Source organism: Pelodiscus sinensis, unplaced genomic scaffold (genome assembly GCF_049634645.1).
Source record: "Pelodiscus sinensis isolate JC-2024 unplaced genomic scaffold, ASM4963464v1 ctg74, whole genome shotgun sequence".
Classification (NCBI taxonomy): Eukaryota; Metazoa; Chordata; order Testudines; family Trionychidae; genus Pelodiscus; species Pelodiscus sinensis.
Genome location: NW_027465947.1, coordinates 536,104 through 558,249, shown reverse-complemented (window position 1 = coordinate 558,249; position 22,146 = coordinate 536,104). Strand labels below are relative to the sequence as shown.

Here is a 22,146-nt window from a genome sequence, read left to right as displayed (position 1 = left end):
GCCCCTGCTGGGAACAGGCCCCCCGGCTGCATGGCGCCTGCAGGAGCCACCTTTCCTCGCTCTCCAACGGGCGAGGCGGTTACCGGAGCTCCCAAGCTAGTGTCAGAAGCAAGAGCAGGAGAGCAGAGAAATGCATTTACAGTCCCCTCCGGTGCTCAAACAATGCTGCACTATTTATGTTCCCAATGCATCCTTGAGTGCTGACACTTTATAGACAATTTCCAAAACAGGGCCTTGCCGTTTCTGGATTAGATTTCAGCTATAACTTTTAGGTCTAATTATTTGCGCTGACAACCACATATAAAAGAGGATCTATCATTGCGGTGCAGCGGCTCGGGAGACATCAGCATTCAGCACAGTGACATGCTAATAGCAAAGCGCGGCAGAGAGGGCTGTGCAGCGCTGCAATTTGCATTCATGCTCGGAAATTTCGCTGATGAAAATAACACAACACTGAGGAGGGGAGGCGAGAAAGGACCCACTGTGCCGCGAGAAAGCGACTCTCTAATAAAGAAGCGTGTGGCAGCCGCAGAGCAGTAATTAAATGCCTGGGTGAGCAGCGCGCAGTTGTAAGTAAAGCTGAGGATGGAAGCTGGAGCTCTCCGTGCCTAATGCGCTAAGCTGGGAACCCCACAGGGCAGCTAGGGCCTGGGCCCAGCCCTCCGGCTCAGTCTGGTCCGGGCGGAGGGCCTGTGCCCTGCTGCGGGCTCTGCTTTCCCTGCCGTGCGGCCGCCTCACCCGGCGCAGGGGGCGTGTTCCGGGGAGCGAGGCGCCGGCCGTGGAGCAGCACTCGGGGGAGAGGCTCTGGCCAGCCCTGCGCTCACAGCTCACGGGCAAGACACCAGCCTGTGCTGAATGGTCCCCTCCGACCCTGCCAGTCTCCAGAGCCACCACACCCAGCCCTGCCAGCAGCGCGACATGCCTCACAAATCCCCCGCAGCCTACGCACGCCCTTCGGCGCCAGGGCCCGAGCCCCGGAGGGCCACTGTCCTCAGGACACGGGGGGAGGGTGCAGCCACGTTCCCTGGCCGGGCAGCAGCTGGCTCGGCCGGGGCTCTCCAGCACAAGCAGGGAAGAGGAAGGCAGACCTGTCCCATGGACATGCAAGGGGCTCGCAGCCTGGGAGTCCCGGCATGCCAAGGGAGGGAGAACCCCGGAAGAGCAGGGGAGCCCAGCCTGGGGCCAGCGTCCTCTGCTTGCCAGGGCCCCAGGGAGCATGGCCACCTGCGCGGGGAGGAGGGAAGCCGAAGGGGCGAGCGCAGCTCCTGCTCCCCCCCCAGCTCAGGCAGCGCGAGGGAAACCGTCCCCCCACGGCTCCTCGCGCCCTGGGAGCAGCGCCTGGTCCGGGTCCGGGGCGGGGAGAAGGGAGATGCCCGCACACAGCAACATGCAGGGTTGGCCCGCGCCCGCTGGCCGGCGCTCGGCATGCAGAGCTGTTCTGTGCAGCCAGCATGCAAGCGGGGGTCAATGCCAGCACCGAACAGGGAGCAGAGATCATCCGGCACGGCCGCCTGCCAGGGAGCCAGGGTCTGTGGGCCCCGCCCCGGGGGGCTGGCTCGCCTCTCCCTACTGGCCAAGTCCCATCTGCGTGGCGGGCTGGAGGTGGATAAGAAGTGAAAAGGACCAACCTTCTCGCTGATCTGAGAGATGGAAGTTTGGTTTGTTTGATGGCAGAGTGCGATGAAGATGAGGAGGGAATAAAAAAGACAAGGAAAAACACAGAGAGTAAAAACAGGCCAAGCTTCATCGGTTCGCACGCCACTGACACCACAAGGCCGGACCACACACAGCCTGGCCAGGCCGGGCGCTCCTCACCCCCCAGCGGGCAGCCCCTCCTCCAGCCAGCAAGAGAAGCTCAGCACACGCAACACACACACGCACACCCACGCCGAGCCCGGGGGGGCAGCGGCAGGCAGAACCACTGAGCACACACGGGGAAAAGCAGACACCCAGATCACGGGGGAGCACACGGGGGATAAATGGACAGCTTCTCCCCCGCTCCAGCCACAGAGCCAAGTGTGGCAGAAAGGGCAGGCGCCGCGGAGCTGGCCGGGGCACTGAGCTGGAGGGAGAGACAGAGCACCCCCCGAACGCGCGTGGAGGTCCCCGGCTTGCTCCTGCGGAGAGACAGCGAAAGGTTAGTGAGTCCCCTTGCGGACGAGGGCCGTGGCTTGCGTTGGCCGGAATGACCGGACTCCAGCTAGAGCGCCGCGGCCGGAACCGATGGCGGGAAGCTGCTGACGAGCCGCGCTCTGGGGGCGCGGGGGAACCTGCTTTTCAGAAGGAAGGTTGCACGTTAAATCCCAGCCCGCGGAACGGCGCACACAGCCGAGCAGCCAGTCGCTCCCGGGGCCACGGAGGGCAGGCGTGGCACCCACATGGGGTGGGCCAGGCTGCTCCCACGGGCCCCAGCACAGGCCTAGTGGGGGAGAGCAGCCCACGGCCGAGCCATCGGCCACTGGGGGGTTGGAGCCAGCAGATGGGAACTCAGGAGCAAGTGCTACAGGCAGAGATCGCCCCGTAAACGCCTGGCCTGACAGACCCAGCTGCTGCAGCCCGCCACGCCTGGCGTTCTCCATTCTCCCCGGCTCCAGCCACAGGCAAAGCCCCGCTCTGGCACCTTCCCGCCTTTCGCTGGGGCCGCCGGAGGCCGAAGGGTTTGAGCGCCAGCTGAGCTCGGTGTCCGGTTTTCGCCCGGACAGTCTGGTAACTGCATCTTCTGTCCAGCAGAAAACACAACAGGAAATACCGGACATGTCAAGTGTCAAGTGTCCCGTTTTTCTCAGACGGAAGGCTGGTGGAGACATTTCCCCTGCTGTCTCTGCCGGGGGGAGCGGGAATTTAAAGACGCAGCGACCTTTTTTTTTCCCCCCGCCATGTTCGGGATTTTTTGTGAAAGTAGCTGGCAACCCTAAGCTCATCTCAAGGAAGGCATCGCGCTTCTTGCCAGGCCTTGAGTTCAGACACCAGGTGGCGCCCACGCCAGCACCCAGGGAGCTGTGGAAACAGTCCCACCTCCCACGTGTGATCCCACGACAGGCAGCACCATGACAGAGACACGAGAGAAACACGTCAGTTCTCCGGAACCCTGTGATGTGCTGGCTGTCCGGGGCTCTCCTGCCCTGCTCATAGGGTTCAGGGCGGGTAGCAGAGCCCTGCAGGCGACAGGACGGGACAGCTCCGGGCGGGCAGCAGAGCCCTGCGGGCAACAGGACAGGACGGCTCCGGGCGGGCAGCAGAGCCCTGCGGACGACAGGACGGCTCCGGACGGGCAGCAGAGCCCTGCGGGTGACAGGACGGGACGGCTCCGGGTGGGCAGCAGAGCCCTGCGGGTGACAGGACGGGACAGCCTCGGGCGGGCAGAGCCCTGCAGGCGACAGGACGGGACGGCCCCGGGCGGGCAGAGCCCTGCGGGCGACAGGACGGGACGGCTCCGGGCAGGCAGCAGAGCCCTGCGGACGACAGGACGGGACAGCCCCGGGCGGGCAGCAGAGCCCTGCGGACGACAGGACGGGACGGCTCCGGGCAGGCAGCAGAGCCCTGCGGACGACAGGACGGGACAGCCCCGGGCGGGCAGCAGAGCCCTGCGGACGACAGGACGGGACAGCCCCGGGCGGGCAGCAGAGCCCTGCGGGTGACGGGACGGGACGGCTCCAGGCGGGCAGCAGAGCCCTGCGGACGACAGGATGGGATGGCTCCGGGCGGGCAGCAGAGCCCTGCGGGTGACAGGACGGGATGGCTCCGGACGGGCAGCAGAGCCCTGCGGGTGACAGGACGGGATGGCTCCGGACGGGCAGCAGAGCCCTGCGGGTGACAGGACGGGACGGCTCCGGACGGGCAGCAGAGCCCTGCGGGTGACAGGACGGGACGGCTCCGGGTGGGCAGCAGAGCCCTGCGGGTGACAGGACGGGACGGCCTCGGGCGGGCAGAGCCCTGCGGGCGACAGGACGGGACGGCCCCGGGCGGGCAGAGCCCTGCGGGCGACAGGACGGGACGGCTCCGGGCAGGCAGCAGAGCCCTGCGGACGACAGGACGGGACAGCCCCGGGCGGGCAGCAGAGCCCTGCGGACGACAGGACGGGACGGCTCCGGGCAGGCAGCAGAGCCCTGCGGACGACAGGACGGGACAGCCCCGGGCGGGCAGCAGAGCCCTGCGGACGACAGGACGGGACAGCCCCGGGCGGGCAGCAGAGCCCTGCGGGTGACGGGACGGGACGGCTCCAGGCGGGCAGCAGAGCCCTGCGGACGACAGGATGGGATGGCTCCGGACGGGCAGCAGAGCCCTGCGGACGACAGGATGGGATGGCTCCGGACGGGCAGCAGAGCCCTGCGGGTGACAGGACGGGACGGCTCCGGGCGGGCAGCAGAGCCCTGCGGGTGACAGGACGGGACGGCTCCGGGCGGGCAGCAGAGCCCTGCGGGTGACAGGACGGGACGGCTCCGGGCGGGCAGCAGAGCCCTGCGGGTGACAGGACGGGACGGCTCCGGGCGGGCAGCAGAGCCCTGCGGGTGACAGGACGGGACGGCTCCGGGCGGGCAGCAGAGCCCTGCGGGTGACAGGACGGGACGGCTCCGGGCGGGCAGCAGAGCCCTGCGGGTGACAGGACGGGACGGCTCCGGGCGGGCAGCAGAGCCCTGCGGGTGACAGGACGGGACGGCTCCGGGCGGGCAGCAGAGCCCTGCGGGTGACAGGACGGGACGGCTCCGGGCGGGCAGCAGAGCCCTGCGGGTGACAGGACGGGACGGCTCCGGGCGGGCAGCAGAGCCCTGCGGGTGACAGGACGGGACGGCCCCGGGCGGGCAGCAGAGCCCTGCGGGTGACAGGACGGGACGGCTCCGGGCGGGCAGCAGAGCCCTGCGGGTGACAGGACGGGACGGCCCCGGGTGGGCAGCAGAGCCCTGCGGGTGACAGGACGGGACGGCTCCGGGCGGGCAGCAGAGCCCTGCGGGTGACAGGACGGGACGGCTCCAGGCGGGCAGCAGAGCCCTGCGGGTGACAGGACGGGACGGCTCCAGGCGGGCAGCAGAGCCCTGCGGGTGACAGGACGGGACGGCTCCGGGCGGGCAGCAGAGCCCTGCGGGTGACAGGACGGGACGGCCCCGGGTGGGCAGCAGAGCCCTGCGGGTGACAGGACGGGACGGCCCCGGGTGGGCAGCAACGGCTCCCAGGCCACAGCCCAAGTTTGGTGGCGAGGGCCAGTAACACAGCGGCCGTGGCAGCTGCAATGTGGCAGGGATCCAGGCAGGGCTCCGTGGGAGGTGCCACAGACACAGCTCCAACCCCAAAGGGTCGCACAATGCCTGGCCCTCAGGATGGGCAGGCAGGTTCCCTCTTCTTTCAGTCCCAATTCTTTCAGTCTTCCCTCATAGCTCATATCTCTAGGTTTCCTCATTCTTGTTGCTCTTCTCTGGACCCTCTCCAATTTCTCCACATCTTTCTTGAAATGTGGTGCCCAGAACTGGACACAATACTCCAACTGAGGCCTAATCAGCGCAGAGCAGAGCGGGAGAACGACTCCTCGTGTCTGGCTCACCACACTCCTGTTCATGCAGCCCAGAATCACGTTTACTTTTTTTGCAACAGTCACACTGCTGACTCGTATTTAGCTTGTGGTCCACTGTGACCCCTAGATCCCTTTCTGCGGACTCCTCCCTAGACAGACGCTTCCCATTCTGTATGTGTGAAACTGATTGTTCCTTCCTAAGTGGAGCACTTTGCATTTGTCCTTATTAAACTTCATCCTACTGACCTCAGACCATTTCTCCAGTTTGCCCAGATCATTTTGAATTCTGACCCATCCTCCAAAGCAGTGGGAACCCCTCCCAGCTTGGGATCATCGGCAAACTTAATAAACGTCCTCTCTATGCCGGTATCTAAATCGTTGATGAAGATATTGAACAGAGCCGATCCCAAAACAGACCCCTGCAGAACCCCACTTGTTCTGCCCTTCCAGCAGGACTGTGAACTGTTGATCTCTACTCTCTGAGAATGATTATCCAGCCAGTTATGCACCCACCTTACAGTAGCACCATCTAAGTTGTATTTGCCTAATTTATTGAAAAGAAGATCATGCGAGACCATATCAAATGCCTTACTAAAGTCTAGGTATCCCACATCCACCGCTTCTCCCTTCTCCACAAGATTCATTATACTATCAAAGAAAGCTCTCCGATTGGTCTGACATGCGTTGTTCTTTACAAATCCATGCTGGCTGTTCCCTATCACCGTGTTATCTTTCAGATGTTTGCAGATGGATTCCTTAATTACTTGCTCCAGTATCTTCCCTGGCACAGAAGCTAAACTGACTGGTCTGTAGGTTCCTGGGTTGTTCTTATTTCCTTTTTTACAGATGGGCACTAGATTTACCCTTTTCCAGTCTTCTGGACTCTCTCCCGACTCCCATGACTTTTCAGAGATGACCGCTAAAGGCTCAGACACCTCTCTCAGACCCTGGAGTATTCTAGGTGCGTTTCATCTTGGGATCACCTCGCAGATCCCAAAGTGCCAGCTAGAACCAGGCCCTTTCCGCAGCCCGACAAGCAGAGAGACGGCTCCTGCCAAGACCAGGGAAGTCCAGAGCCGGGAATTCACCGGTCCCTGCTCATGCCCACAGGTGCATGCTGAGCTCCCAGGGACTCCGTGATTTGTACTGGGCCCTTGCTTGTTCACACGTCTGCCCAGCCGAGAAGTGGCAGGTTTGTCCCAGGGGAACTGAGACCAGGATGCTCTGGAGACACCAGGTGTACTCTCCAGGCACCAGCCTGTTCCTCCCCGCTTGTACAGCGCACACCTTGCCACGCACAGCGGCAGCGGCACCACCCTTGGTGCCGGGAAGCCAAGGGTCTGCGGCGGTTCGCTGGCAGAGTGATACACCCGCCTGTGCCAGCTCTCCAGAAGAACAGGGTTCCTCTCTCGAGCCCTCTGCTCTGAGCTGTGCCCTGGCTTGTCCCAGCGGCAGCGCCCACAGCTCTGGCTGCTCCTGCACCTGGGTTTTAGATCAGTAAAACATTTCAACGCTTCCTGCCATTGCCCCAGGCCAGCGTCAGTCCTGGGCTGGCACCCAGCCAGGCAGCCCACTTGCTGGGTCGGTGCCGTGGCCCCAGGGAGAGCCCTGCTCCGGGTCTAGAGGCGCTCTCCTGGGATTGCTGGGCCAGGCCGTCGCGGGCACTAGCCACTCCGTTTGGGTTCCAGGGTGAAATTCAGGAGATCAGCTCTTAGCCCCCAAGCAAATGTGAACCCCCCTCAGTTAAATGCCCTTAAATGCCCAAGCAGGGAGCTGGGCAGGTCTCACCACACGGCCGCGGCTGCTGAGCGGGCTCGCTCCGGTCGCTGACGCCCACGTCTGATTTCTGTCTCTCCTCACGCCTGTAAGCGCGGGGCGTGTCACACGCTTTGGGGTGCCTACCCGACACCAGCCACGCCCCAAGGCCCAGCAAGTGGCACTGTCTGGCGGGGGGAGGGGTTCGCTTTACCCCTCCCCCCGTGGAACCACCTGGTGCAACACAAAGGTGCCCAGGACACACGGCTACTGCAGGCGCAGAGAACTCTGGCGGGCTTCGGGGGGCCGTTACTCCATGCAGCCCCCTGGCCAGCGGCTCCCTCGCAAGGAGGCTGAGGCCGGCCCCGTGGCAGGCCCATTGGCGCCTGGTGTGTAGAGGTGCCCAAGGGCTGTGGCACAGCTGTGGAGAGTCCTGTGCTGACGCACGAGCCGCCGTGTGCAGCCACATTGCTTCTGGGACCTGAGCCGTTATGCTGGCACACAAGGCACTGCTGGAATCCCCTGGCCTCACTGCTGGCGCCCATCTCCCCTCCGGCTGGCACGGCCCCTGCTGGGGCCTGGGCACAATCAGACTGTGCAGCCCAGGAGGAAACGTCGGGCACCGGCCCAGCCACTAGGCCCCTGACAGACTAGCAAGGGGCAAGCAGAGGGCCAGGCTGAGCACGTGGGGAGCAGGGTCTGAGCTCTCAGATGGCTGGGGAGGCTGTGCTATCTCTCTGGCCTGCAACGCCCCAGCCGTGGAGAGGGCCGAGCTCTCAGACACGCGGCGCAGGGCCCAGGCCTGCGGGGCTGCTTCTCAACTCGCTCAGCAGCAGGAAAATACCGGCCTGAAGGAAATGCATCACTGCCCTTTCCAAGTCCCTTGCAAACACGTCAACTTCTAAGGAAGTGCACCTGGGCGCCGGGCTGGCTCGGAAGGATTCCCAGCTCCGTCCGCCTCCTGTGTGTTCGTGGTCCGGGAAGGCCTCAGCGGCACCCAGAGACTCCTGCTCAGCACCCAGGAACCTCCTTTGTGAGCGCGAGGGATGCAATAAAGATGCTAATGAGCTTGTGCTTCATGACCCAGGCTTCCCACAAAGGATTTCGGGGGGAGGAAATGATCAGAAATGAGAAAGCCTAGGAGTGAGGGGAGAACAAACACGGGAGCTACTACAAAAGCAGTGGACTGTACATGAAAGCAGGCACAAGCACTTCTGAGAACTACCACGGCATGGAAACGAACCCCCCTGCTCGCAGACGCGGTCCTCAGCCTCGCTCTCCAGTAAGTGGCTAATTCCTTGGGCATTCCCAGTAATAAGGTCAATCATGAAACCGTCGTGTGGCGGTGCTGAAGCGGTACGCCCCCTCCTGTGCCACTTAGCATTAATTAACGTCTTCTCTAGCAAACACGGAGGCACTTTCCCAGGGCCCCCTGAAAGTTACTGATCCGTCTAACCAGCCACCACTCTGGGCAGACACGAGGGAGTCTTTGTATTCGAAAACACAGGCAAGGGATAATGTTTGATAAAGGTATAAACCTTGGAGCTTGGGTGGGCTGACTTGCTGAAGTCACTCAGGCCCTGTCTAGACTGCAGCGCTGGTCCGGGATCCCGGAGGGATCCCGAAATAGCAACGCCGTGTCCAAGGAACGTGTCTGCTTTTCCAAAACTTTTCAGAAAAGCGGACGCACTTTCGCCATCCCTTTCACCTTCGTTGGACGAGGAAGAAGGAGGTGTGCAAAGAGCACTTCTTTCCGAAATGTGCTGCCATGCAGAGGTGCCGAATTCCGGAACAGCCTCCTGTGAAAGTAAAGGAGAAAGAGACGCACAGTTTGCGTTCGGCAAATTGCGTTTCTTCCTCCGAGCTGACATTGCGGCGCAGACCTCGCCTGACGGGAGCAGTCTGGCACAGCGTTCGAGAGCAGCCACTCGGCAGGCCGGGACATGGGATTTCATCGGGTGGCGGTTCATGGCGCAGCCTGTTTTCTACCTAGGGCCGAACTTCGTCAGGGTGATGCAGGTGGGAGCCTGGCATGACACCGAGTCGGGGCAATGAAGGGAGGCTTGTTCTGGGGCGTGCAGCAAAGGAAAGCACTGGGAAACAACAGGAGCCGAGCACAGGTCGGAAGCATCCTCTACATGGAGCATCTGGAGCCTTTCGCCACGTGTACACCCATTCTCCTCCCCACGCCCCCGCAGGCCAGCCAGACCCTTCCATGGGCCAGATTCACTGCACTTCCTCCAGGCTCAAGGCTCCCTTGTAAGTGAAGGGCGAACACACAGCAAGGGGAACCAGAATGACTGAAGATGAAGTTTCTCCATCCCTAAAAGCTGCTGCATTCAGCGGAACGGCTGGCCTCCAAGCCGCATTTCTATGAACTGGGGCATGCTTCCTGGACTGAGCCTATGGCCAGGAAGGGAAACAGGCAGGTATTTGGCTAGAAGGCTACGTACCCCAAAGTCAGTGCACACCATTCTATGTGATCAGTTCCAAGGAGCAAGCTCGCTCTTGCCACGGGACTTGACGAGCTGGGTGCATTTTACCAGTGCTGGCCTGAACAATGAATCCACACGAATACCAGGAGCTTACAGCCACCCCCGGTTCTGCTGTCAGAGCCAAATGGATGGCTCCATCCCACCAAGAAAGCTCACGCTTCTGTGCCCCTTTCGCTGGAGACTTGAGTTTGCCAAAGATTCTTACAATCCAAATAATGCTGCAAGATGAACCCCCCTCTACCCCCCCCAGAAAGCAAAGAATCCAGCACAAGAAGCTGCACCTAGAAGCAAAGAAAAGGATCAAAAGGCCCAAAGCGACACCTAGAAGCAAATGCAGAGCGTGAGACGTGTTATCTTCATTGCGTCCTCGCCGAGCAAAGCACTTGGAGCATCCAAGAGTGGCGGGGGCAGGGATTCTCAAAAGAGAGAGAGAGAGAGAAAGGAAATGTTATTTACCAACAATTGTCAGCGTCTCGAGTTACTATGTGGAAATAAAGTTGAGTTCTAAACACCTGCCAAGAAACCATTAGGGAGCAGCCAGCCCCTGGGGCAAAGCACAAACCAGTTTCCAAGGGTTTCTGACCTGGCTGCGCCAGATCCCAATCAGCAAAGCACTTTTTCCCTGGATGAACGAAACAGAGTTAATCAGCTGTTTAAAGACCCTCCGCCCCGCCCCCTTCCAAACTTGTAATTCAGGGTTATTTCATTTTGAAAAAGAAATTAACCCAGAGGTCAATCCGCCGTAATTTCTGTGTTCTGAAAACAACAGATGTAAATAAGCAAGGCAATAACCATTAGAAAGTGGCTTCTTCGCAGCTAATGTTCAGTAGGTTCTTTGAATGTATCTTTAATACCCACAAGATCTTGTGTCTTTACTGCAGACACAAGATTGACGGAGACAGATTCAAAAAGCAGCTCTGCTCTCTAGCTTTTAAGGCTAAATGTTCTAAAGCAAATGTCTAAATAGCTGCTCATCCACAATTGACAACCTGCGTCTTAGCAGGAGAATGGGACTTTATTTTAGACTTCTCTGAAGATTCGTCTTTCTCCAGGAGAGACTGAAACACCCCTCCTCCACCTCAGTAATTGCCACAAAGTTAAAAAATGCAAAGGAATGAAGATCCTGGCCCTAACTCAGTTGTTTTGACAACAGAAGATCCCACATGCTTGGAGAAGATGGATTTCCTTGTCTTGCCAGTCGGAGTCAAGCCAACTGTTATTCAGAAATGCATTAGGGTTGAATGTATTTTATCTTGAGCAAATGGCCACTCAAGTCACACAATGCACCCAGCGGCAGAGCAGCACAGACAGGGCCACGTTCTCGGCCAAGCTGCCCCGTCCCACACGGAGAACGCCCCTTGGACAGCAGCTGCTCTTACCTCGAACATACAGGTTAGCTGGAGCGGAGTAGCGGGTTCCTGCGCTGTTGGTTGCAACACATTCGTATTTGCCTTGGTCTGACTCCTCGCTGTTCTCTACTTGCAGAGCCCCTGTGCACAAACAGACGACACAGAAAGCGGGTTAGGCAAGGCCCAGCACGAAAGAGCCTTCTCAAGAGGCAGTTCCCCTGGGCAAAGTGCACCACCACCTGCTGCCCTGGGCCCTGTCTGCTGCCCAGGGGTCCGTGCTGGTGCCAGAGGCCGGTGCGGGTGGAAGTCAGTGATTGCTGCCTTTGCGATTGACACTGGTGTGCACTGCTCTGCTGGGGACAAGCCCGCCCCACGCTCACTGCAGCCGGCACAGAAGGGCTCCTGGCTGATAAAAGGCCCTTTAACAAATGCTTCAGATCCCATTGTCCCAAGGAAAGCAGCTGACCAGAAAGCAGCCCCACCCCTGCTGGTTTGCTTCTTCCCCCTCCACAGGAGGGGCTGCTGGGAACAGAACTGGGGCTTCTCCCACAAAGCCCTCAACAGCTGGGCCTGTAGCTGCCTCCTCGCGCTCTCGGCTGGCCCCCCGCTCACCTGGCCTCAGCGAGGATGGACAGTGCGCACGGATCCCTTTGCCTTACGCCCCCAAGCCCGGCGACAGGTGAGCCCTGCCGAACGCCCGAGGGACTCTCCCACGACCGGAGTCTATCCCCCCTGCCCAGGCGGCCCCCACACCCCCCTCCAGCTGCAGTGGCGTCTCCCACGGCCAAGGCGGCTCCCCACCGTGCGTGGACAGACCTAGAGCTGGCTGCAGGCAATGCCGGGGGGGAGGGGGGAGACCATGGCAAAGCCCAGAATCCACCTGGTAACAAACTGAGGCGCCTGCAGCTGTTCCGGGCAAATGCGCAGCCTGGCCCCACTGCTCTGCCTGGCTTCCCACGCCACCAGGCCCCTGCAGCGGGCGGGAGGGGCCTGCTCACGAGCCACAGACTCCAACTAGAAGACACATGAACCCCTCTGCTTGTGAGGATCTGAACCCATTCCCAGCCACCGCGGTCCCACGCAGCCGCGGAGAGCAGCGCCGAGGACCGCTCCCGGCCCCTCCGCTCCGGTGAAGGCCAAACTCGGGCTCCCCCATGGTTGGAAGAGGCAGGAACCGGCTGTGAACCCGCCCCGCTGAGAAGGAGCAACCGAGAGCGCAGCGGGAACGCGCGTCGCGGAGAAACGACCCATCGGCCTGGAGACCTGCCACCGCACTGCGACGACGCACAAAGCCTCCCTGGGACAGGGCGTGGGGGGCAGGGCTTCAGCAAGGGCGAGAAACGTGCCTGCTGCCATCGATGCAGGGCCAGGCGCGGCTCCAGGGCCCGCTGCCGAACTCGGGCCAGGCTCACGCCGACAGCAGCATGGCGGGCAGGGAGCTGCCAGCCCCGGCAAGCCGAAGAGGAGCAGACGCGCGAGAGGCAGAAGGTCTGACTTGCTAGCGTGTCCGGGGCTCCGGCTGTAACCTGCTAGTGCTCTGTCCACCTCAGTATTCCAGGGCCTCTGCCCCAGCCCGGCCGCGCTCGCTGCTGGAACCCTCCCTCCAACACTTTGCCTATTTTACCCCCTCGCAATTGCCTCCTCTTCCTCCCCAGGGGCGTCTGTGCCACAGAGCAAGCGCCGCACTGCAAACAGCCTTCCAGCTGGGGGTGCACGCCCGGTGCCGCGCTGCTCCCCGCCTTCCCAGGGACCTCTGGGGAGCTCTCTCGGGGCAGGGAGCGGCGGGAAGGGGGAGGACTCGGCTGGCATTCACCAGGAAGCGAGCGGGTTAAAGGGGACGTCTGAGGGTAACCGGCGAGCGGCTGGTCTCACGTGACGCTGTCCTTTCCGCTCAGCGAGCCGGAGCCAAGGGCTTTGTGCTGCCCAGCCTGCCGTGCGGGTAGCCTGGCACCGGAGGTTCGTAACATTTCTAGCTAAAAGATGATGAGAGCGGCCAGGCTGCGTCAGACCAAGGCCCATCCAGTCCAGGGTCCCGCCTGCCCACAGTGCCCAATGCCAGGGCCCCAGACGGAGGGAACAGAACAGCCAGTGCTCCCCCTCCCCCCGTTGCCCATTCCCAGCAGCTGGCAGTCAGAGGCCAGGGGCGCTCCAAGCCTGGGTGCAGCCGTCGGTAACTCGTGTAGCTCTCCGGTGAGCCCTGGTAGACGTCTGGTCTTCGCCTCTCTGCAAGGAGTCCCCAGGTCGCCTGCACACGCCCCGGGGAGCCTGGAGCACGTGACGTCCCTCCCGAGTCACTGTCCCCCCCGTCCTGGTGGGCTTCTTCGGCCCCTTCCCTGGACGAGACCCCCTGGGCCAGAGCCTGTGCCCAGCTCTGGGCCTGCCTCTCCCCTGGCAGGTTCCAGGACTCGGGGACCAAGCCCAAGCAAGCCACAGAGGCGCAGCTGCCCAGTAAGTGGGTGAGAGGGCTGTGTACAGGGACGGGGGGGTAGGGCTAACACAAGTGGGGTCCAGAGCACCTCCCCCAGCCCTGGCCCGGCTCTGGGTGCAGACTGCCCAAGGGTTACAGCGGGGCGGGGGAGGGCAGCGGCCTAGCGCAGAGAAGGAAAAACCCGCAGGCTGCGCAGGAAGGCCCCCGCCCCCGCCCCCGCCGGGATGTGTTTTCGGGAGTGGAACTGGCTCCTGGGGGCTGGTGACTTGAGACTCCCAGGGAGGCTGGGCAAAGCACTAGGCACCCACCATGGGAGCGCTCCCGCAGGGCTGGCCAGGCGGCCGCTGACACACCAGGGCGTTTCCCAGCACGGTGCAATTGCTGGGACTGTCACAGCCACGCCGCCCCGTTTCCTCACTCACCTCGGGCCGGGACAGCCAGGGCCCGCTGATCTCGCGGGAGGGGAATCGCCTTGGCGCTCAGGCCCTGTGCCGCCGCTCAGCGAGGTTCAGCGCGCCCGCTGGACGGAATGCCTTGGGAATGCGCAACCCCTGCCAAAGCCGGCCATGGCCCGCGGGGACACACTGCCCCGGGCAGCGCCTGCCCCCCGGAGGATCCGCGTGGGGTTACTTGTCCCAGCAAGCCCCACACCCGGAGGGGAGCCCCAGCACGAACCACACCCCGGCACTGCCGTACGGAGGGTACCTCTGCCAGCCCTTCTCCGGCCCGGGGGACCCTCCAGCCAGAGTTCAGCAGGGAGCAGCGGCCCACACGGGTAAGGAGCGTCAGGCCGCAGGACAGCCCCGCGCAGCCCACCTCTGTCCGTGGGCGGCCGGCAGAGGCGCTGCTGTCTGAGCCGGCCGCAGCCCGGGGCTGGCAGCGCAGCAGAGAGCGGCTCTCCGGGGCAGGGGGAACAGGCATGCGGCCGCTGCTTTCCCTGCACTGGGCCGTGGATGGCAGCTCCGGGCCCCGGCTAGCCACACGCAGGCACTCTGCCGGGGGGGGCCCACCAGCGGCTGGGACGTGCTTGGAAGCAGCAGAATCCGGGGAAGGCCTGGGCTGGGCTCAGCTCACTCTCGGCTCCAGCCGAGACCTGGCACCCACCGGAGGGCAGTGCCGCTCAGCGGAGCCCAGACACCCCAGCTTGCTGGCAGGGGACTCGCGGGGCTCGGCCACGAGGGCACACAGACAAGAGCACAAGGCAAGGCCAGGAGCCGGTGGAGTCACGCCGCAGCCGTGCGCGAGGGCGTGTTGCGGCCCCGGTGTGAAATCCCAGCTCCTGACTCAGCCCCTCGCCGTGCTCAGCCAGCGGGTCTACAGGAGGCCGACAGAATCCCGTGGGGCATCCCTGGGCGCCTTGGGCGTGTCTAGACTGCAGCCGCGTTCTGTCGAAAGTCAATCGAAGGAACGCGGCAGGTTTTTCGATCGCGGTAAACCTCGTTTGACGAGGAAAAGCGCCTTTTCCTGAAAGCGCTCGCTTGAGAAACGGCGCTATTGAATGCAAATTGCTTTTTCGAAAGAGCGGCTTGTGGTCTAGACAGACCCCTTGTGATCCTGCTCCTCCCCGGCTCTGCCCCCAACTCCCTGGCCGCAGCCCCCCAAGCGGCTTTCCCTGCCAGATGTTTGGTGCTGAGGCCTGGCCCCTGCATCGCCCTCCCGAAGAGGCCCTGCTCCGAGAGGGGATTCCCTGCCCGCGCCACTGGAAATCCAGGCCCTCCTCCCATCCAGAGACCCCTTTTGCAGGGTCCCTGCTCGCCAGGAGCTTTCGCCGGAGCAGTCCAGGGACACCAGCGCAGGGGAGCCACGTGGCCAGAAAGGCCCTTCCTGGCAGCAAGAAGCAGCTTGGCCCTCGCAGACAGACACCCCCAGCCCACACGAGGCATCGCAGGCGCCAATTACGCAAACGAGCTCACACTCATCTGCCACAATCATGTCTTGTTAGTGCATCGCGTCCCGGCCCCGATGACTGGCACGCCGGGGCCTGGCGTGGACGCTGGCGCCGCAGCCGGGCACCGGGACTCGGCTACACGCCCGAGCGACCGCTGGTGATGGCACTGGCCCGTGGGCAAGCGGGGGAGGGGGGATGGAGGCCAAGCGGCGGCTCGCTTGGTCTGCTGTGCCACGACTGGATCTTGCAGGGCCAGGTCCTGGACAGGGCCCTCAAAGTCTTCGGGGCTCAGTACCAGCTGTGAGCTCTCACTGGGGACACTGATGGGCGTGGCTCTCGGGACATCAGTCTGCAAGCAAATGCAGCAGCGAGTGACCCGCGTCTCCCTGCCGACGGCCGCGCTGCCATCGCAGGCCACGTCTTAGGCAAAGCCCAGGGCCCAGCAGAAAGGCTCCAGAGCACAGGCACCCACAAGAGGAACGCAGGGCAGCACCTCCTGACTGCATCGCCCTCGCACACCAGACTCGAGGGGTCCCTGCGGCAGCCGTGCGGACCAAAGGCAGGCCGGGAACGCCAAGGGCCCACTCGCTGTCTCTGGCATTGCCCCCACCCCCGCTGCTTCTGCAGCAGGAACGAAGAGCCCAGAGATGCCCTGAAACTGGATTCAGCTCGACAGCCCCCCTGTGGAAGACCTGGACACGGAGGGCCAGGCACCACAGCCTCTGACCCGGAGCGGCCGTCCTTCCACAGCCCCATGTGTCCGTCTGCCTAGCAGGCCTGCCGCTCGTGGGCTCCATGTCTCTGTGGAGCGTGTAACAGGGCTCGGGGCCGGCCGGCCGCCAGGGCATTGCCGAAAGGCAGAGCGAGCACCTAGCGCTAAGAGCAGCGGCCAGCGAAGGGACACTGCTCGCTGCGGCTGAGCAATCACAGACAACAGCGGCAGGACCAAAGGGAAAGGTTAGTCCCAGAAATGCAGCTCAGCCTGGCTCCTGGGGGCTGTTTCGAAGGGATTTCCTACCTTCCCTGCCTGTGGCCCATGCGCCGATCCCGGCAAATGCCCTTTGTGCAATCTGGACCTGTCCTCTGTAACATCCGGAACTACCCAGGCTGCTTCCCACAGCCAGCTCACCTCGGGGAGTTCCACGGCTAGCCAGCCCCGTCGGATGGCCCACACAGGGCCGGCTCGCCTTTCCCACCCGGCCCACCGACTCCAGAGAGGCAGCCAACTTACCTTGCGGCAGGGCTCAGAACACGGCAGAACCGCCACCTAAGTGGAGGTGACCTCTCCCTTCATCTAATCTCTGGCATCCTTAGAAACGCCCCAAGCTCCGCTTTGCACAGCAGGCCTGAGGCTAGCAGTACTGCCCCAGGGAAAGGCAGAACAGGGCACGTGGCTTCTGGTTCCCCCCCCAGAAATGCCGTCGCTGACACTCAGACAGGACACAGACATTGCAAATAACGTCAAGCACATTCGTAAAAGGCCTGTCAGGGTTCGAATGGGAGGGGTGTATGCTTTATGAGATGGATGATTCTTAGTACAGAGATATGGTGGGTTCCCAAGCAGGGGACTGGAACATCCACACCGTTCTGATGCTGAGTCACTAATGTCATCAGACAGCTGTCCGAGGCAAGGCCCAGGAAGCGCAGCATGCTGTGTGCCCAGCGCTGGGAGCGCGGCGCACTCAGCTACTTGCCATTCAATCTGTCCCTTCCTTTTAGGGCTTGGAACAGGAGTGGAGATGAAGAAATAGCGCAAGGAGCGTGGAGCATCGCAGCTGTCTGTCTCGCAGCATCCCAAAGGCAGGAACGACACACACCTCCGCCCATTCATTTGTTAGAAGGAAATAAATCGTTTCAATCTTTTTCTCTGACCCAGATATGCACACAGGCAACGATGCAAATACGCACGAAGCAGCAATTCGCATTTGCTCTGAACTCACTTCACAGGCGCTGAAAACATTAATCCACAGCAACAGAACCAGTTCCAAAGAGCCAATGACGAGCTCCCCGCGGTGATTCAGTGGAGGGTGTCAAGGAGGAAAGGAGCCGCACTGGACAAATGAGACTGTATCAATTTGGAGGGGTAATAATTCCATCAGAAATGTAGGGGTCAGTCAACAGTAGTAACAGAGATCACAAGAGAACTCGGAGGCCTTCCCGCCCACCACAGACTAGCATGCTCCCGCTAATCGAAAGGGAGGCCTGTGAGTGGCAGGCTAGAAAAACAGCCCGCCAGTTGGAAAGTCATTACTGGTGCACACAGGCTGTGAAAAGCTAGCCGAAGCTGGTGCACGCTGGGCTGTCAAACTGAAGGTGGGTTTAATGAAGGCTCAGAGCCGCCAGATTCATTTGCTCAAAACCAACCTCTCTGCGACAATGCAGTGCACCTGGCTCTGGGCGCACGGGGAGGCTCGGGGTCTCCCTGAGGAGGGGCGGATTCTTTGCTCCCCCACATTGCAGAGGCACCCAACTGGAAAGATCTCAAGCCGAGGGGCTGCTTGTGTCCCAGCCAGACCTGCCTGAGCGCTCCAGACTTCATCCTCAGCTGATTAGATTTTCATGCCTGTCTGCAGCAGAATGAAAAAGGGTCGATTGTTCTCTTGTGAAAACGTTAGTCTGAAACGTACACCACCCGGCAGATCAAAACTCCCCGCGCCCCCGCCACAGCAGGGCAGTACCGAACTTCAGAGAGTTCTCGAAGGCGCCGGAGGAGCCCGCTGGGAAGAAGTTCCACTTTGCAAACTTTCCGTGGCGTCACCCCCTTTCAACAGAGCACCACTGCGACGGAGTCACGCGCAGAACCGCCCCGCCCCGCCCCCGCCCCGCCCCCGGGGTGCAGATGGGCCAGGGGCTGGCAGAGTCGGGCGAGAGAGAAAGCTGGATGAGAAACACTGGTGGAGAAGGAGGAGGGCAGACAGAAAATGGAGTGAGTGACACATTCCAGCATTCTTACCTCTGATTGGTGTACCACCTGGTGAGGTAATTTGAATGCAAATAAGATCAGAGAGAAGTGTTAGTACAAGGAGGAAAGGAAGGAAATTGTAACTTAAAAGCAGAAAAAGTTTTCAAAGCCAGAATTTGTCTCCGCGCGACAGGAGCCAATCAAACCAGACGGGGGTGCAGTAACGGCACAGGGACACGCTGGTGTTAGTAAAGCCCACTGCACAGTGTCGAGCCCCCGCCGAGGGGCACGGGGCCGGGCCTACCTGCACACATTGCCCGCTATGCCAGCAGGAGACGCTGGAGGGGACCGTGCCCGGGGGGACAGTGCAGTGTGAGTGCGGAGAGAGGTGGTGGCGCTACGCGAGGGTCACAGGCGTGGGGCACATTCGGCTTGCAGCTCACGATCACCAGTGGGGCCGATTACAGACATTCAATAAGGTGAGGGGAGCGCAAACCCACTTGTAAGCCGCCCTCGGCGAGAGCGCACGCGTGCCGAGCCCGAACGCGCTTCCCTCTGGCGTGGAGATCAGCGCCAGGAAGAACTAGCTTCTCCTAGGAAACCTTTGCAAAGAAAGAACTGCAGAATTTCTGCTGATCACAGCAGCACCCCAGCCAGGCCGCCTCCTCTCTGCCTAGTTTGGGTGGCAGGTAGAGGAAAGAATCCCGACCCCTTTCTAAGGGGCAGGGATCAGTTCTGCGTGCAGTGCTGCGGTGCATCGTCAGAAGGCCTTTTGGTGCCAAGGTCAATTCCATGTGCTGCTGCAGTCAGCAAAGGGTCGTTTTACAACGGGGTTCACGATTAGCATGTGACACATCAGCTAGTAACTGCCCGAGTTTACTATGTGGGCAATAAACAAAAACCAGATCCAAGCGCGCGGAGATCCAGGGAGGCGAATTGGTGGTTTTGTCCCCTTGGTCTTATGTGGCACATAGGAAGGCTGTTAGTGCGAGGCAGAGCCCATGCAGAACTCATCTGCAGGCAATTCGGGGTAGGTGCGGGTCTGATGCAGATTTGTAAGATCTGAATCCCAAGCACTTACCAAAGAGAACTGAGGAATTGAAAGAGACAGGAAAGGGTTAAACAGGACGCGTGTCAGCTCGGGGTGCACGGATTCATCAATAGCAGGATGCACACGCCCGTCTAACCGCTCCCATTCCATCGCCCCCCCCGGCAAACACACACAGACACTCAGAGAGTTTCTGTAAACACAAAGGAGGCAGATTTGAAGCATGTTTCAGGTGCCTCTGAAAAAGGGCTTAAAGCACGGACCTTGGTTCTCCCTGCTCACTGGCGCCTTCTCCTCCGCGGCCGCGGGCCTCCCTTCTCGCCCGATGGCGGGGTCACCGGCCTGCAGCTGTGGGAATCTCTCCTTGGCCATCTGCTGCCTCTGCCCCCCTCTCGGGAACTCCGGCTGCCTGTGAGCGCCAGACACCTGCTCGCCCCCCGGCCGCAGCAGGGAGCCGAGGTCTCTCTCTGCCCAGCCAGAGGGTCGCTCTCCACGCAGGCACGGACCGGCCGGAGGGGCTCGAGGGTTCTGCTAACTCCAGCTGGTAAGTCTCCCAGCACAACAGCGGGGCCCTGTTCTCTGGCCTGCCTGTCTCCACGGCTCCAGGAGCAAGAGCCGTGGCGACCTGCTCCCCTTCCTGCATCACAGCCCAACCCCGGCCCGCGCTGAGCCGCACGACGGTCACGCAGCCCCTGCGGAGAACGCGTGCGGGGAGCCCCGAGAGCCCTTTCCCAGGGGACGCTCCACGTGACCAGGCCAGGCTGGTCTGCCCTCGCGCCCCTCAGGCCAGGAAGCTGCCAGCAGGGTATCCTGGGAGGGCCAGAGGGCGTCTGACGCGGGGCAGCCCAGGTCCAAGCTGTCAGCTGGTCCTTTGTGCGCGCCGACGGGCCGGCGTGCTGCTGAGCCCGCCCCACAGGAGCTGCTCGGACAGCCCCCCCTCGGGCCCCGTGCGGACAGCACTCGGCTTTGCCGCTGGGACCGAGGGCGGAGCCGGCTGCGTGGCCTGGGCCTAGGAGCACGGACTCATCGTAGGGCTCTCGTCCAGCACCTTCACAGGCACGGCTCAGCCCGTCTCCGATGCTGGGGCCGGGAGAACCAGAGGGCCCCCACCGCCACCGCCCGGTGCTGCTGCGTGCGGGGCCCTGCTGGCTGGCAGCCCTGGCACAAGCGTTGCAAGAGGGACTCTGAGTCCCGCACTGGCTGCTGGCCAGGCCCACTGCTGAGGGAGCTGACGCGTCACCTGGGGCCTGTGCCCCGTTGGACGGGCCATTCGGCAGCTGCCCCGCTGGAGTCCGGGCTTACGCCCTGGCCCTGGCAGAGCCCCAGGCTCCTGCCACTCTCCACACGGGCGGTGGGGATGCGGGGAAGCTGTAGTGTTCTGGGCTCCTGCCCCCCGCCCCCCAAGGCCAGGGGCTTTGGGGCCCGACTGCCATGCAAGCAGGAGCTGACAGAGCGGCTCCTCGCAGGGCCACGTTCTCGGGCGGCCGAGCGCAGCGGCGCGGCTCCAGGGCTCCAGCCAACCCCAGGTGACCGCTGGCCGGGGGGCCCCTGGGAGGCGAGCCCACGTGGGCTAGCAACGCCGGGCAGCAGCCGGGGAGACCGAGCAGGCAGCCGCCCCACGGTGGAGCGAGGCACCGGGCTAGGCGGGGCAGATCTGGAATTCGTAGGGTTCCCCCCAGCCGGGAGCAGGACAAGGAAGGCACCTTCCACCCTCCCTCCCCCGGCTTCATCCCGCCCCTCCTCAGCGCCAGGAACAACGGGAAGCAACCATGACAGGCTCTGGGTGCTGGGGGGGAGGGGGCTGGGCTCAGGCTCTGGGCGTTTGGGCAGTGGGGCAGGGGGTGGGGGGCTCAGGTTCTGGGGCGGGGCTTGAGGGTCGCTGCTCGGGTCCCTAACGCCCAATACAAGCTCCTGGGTGTCACCAGGAAGGCTCAGGCCTGGTCTGCACGGGGGAAGTTGTCTCCAAATCACTAACTAGTTTGAAAGCCAATTCAGCTAGCGCGGTTTAAAATCCGCTGGAGTCGTGGTGTTGACGGGCTCCTGGTTGCGTGAGCCTCTTTCAGAGCCTGCAGGCACCCGGCACCGCCAGCCGCTAGCAGCTTAGCAGCACCACTTTCCAAACGGTTAATTTCTCCAGTGCAGACGGGGCGTCCCTCCTGCAACACCTGCCGACGACCGGGGGATCCAGCACGAAGCCACCAGGCAGGATCCAAGTCCCTTGCCCTGTGCACTGATTGTCCAGCTGGCAGGCAAGAGATCTTGGGCCTACTGTTGGGCTGAACTCCTCCGTGGTGGGTTGAACTCTGTACTGTTGGGCTGAACTCCTCCGTGGTGGGTTGAACTCTGTACTGTTGGGCTGAACTCCTCCGTGGTGGGTTGAACTCTGTACTGTTGGGCTGAACTCCTCCGTGGTGGGCTGAACTCTGTACTGTTGGGCTGAACTCCTCCGTGGTGGGCTGAACTCTGTACTGTTGGGCTGAACTCCTCCGTGGTGGGTTGAATTCCGCCGTGGTGGGTTGAACTCCGTACTGTTGGGTTGAACTCCGCCACGGTGGGTTGAACTCTGCTGTGGTGGGTTGAACTCCGCCATGGTGGGCTGAACTCCGCCGTGGTGGGCTGAACTCCGTACTGTTGGGCTGAACTCCGTACTGTTGGGCTGAACTCCGCCGTGGTGGGCTGAACTCCGTACTGTTGGGCTGAACTCCGCCACGGTGGGTTGAATTCCGTACTGTTGGGCTGAACTCCGTACTGTTGGGCTGAACTCCGCCACGGTGGGTT

At 62.2% G+C, this 22,146-nt stretch overlaps 1 protein-coding gene across 1 annotated transcript in view; it reads right to left on the bottom strand.

Annotated features, from left to right (window-relative positions):
- LOC102455999 (receptor-type tyrosine-protein phosphatase F-like) overlaps positions 1-22,146 on the bottom strand; it is a gene marked incomplete at its 3' end in the record, with an annotated part of 547,172 nt that overhangs the window by 71,308 nt on the left and 453,718 nt on the right. The window contains exon 7 of the mRNA XM_075917250.1: positions 11,133-11,243. Coding sequence (XP_075773365.1) covers positions 11,133-11,243 — 111 coding nt within the window. The remainder of the gene's footprint in view (positions 1-11,132; positions 11,244-22,146) is intronic.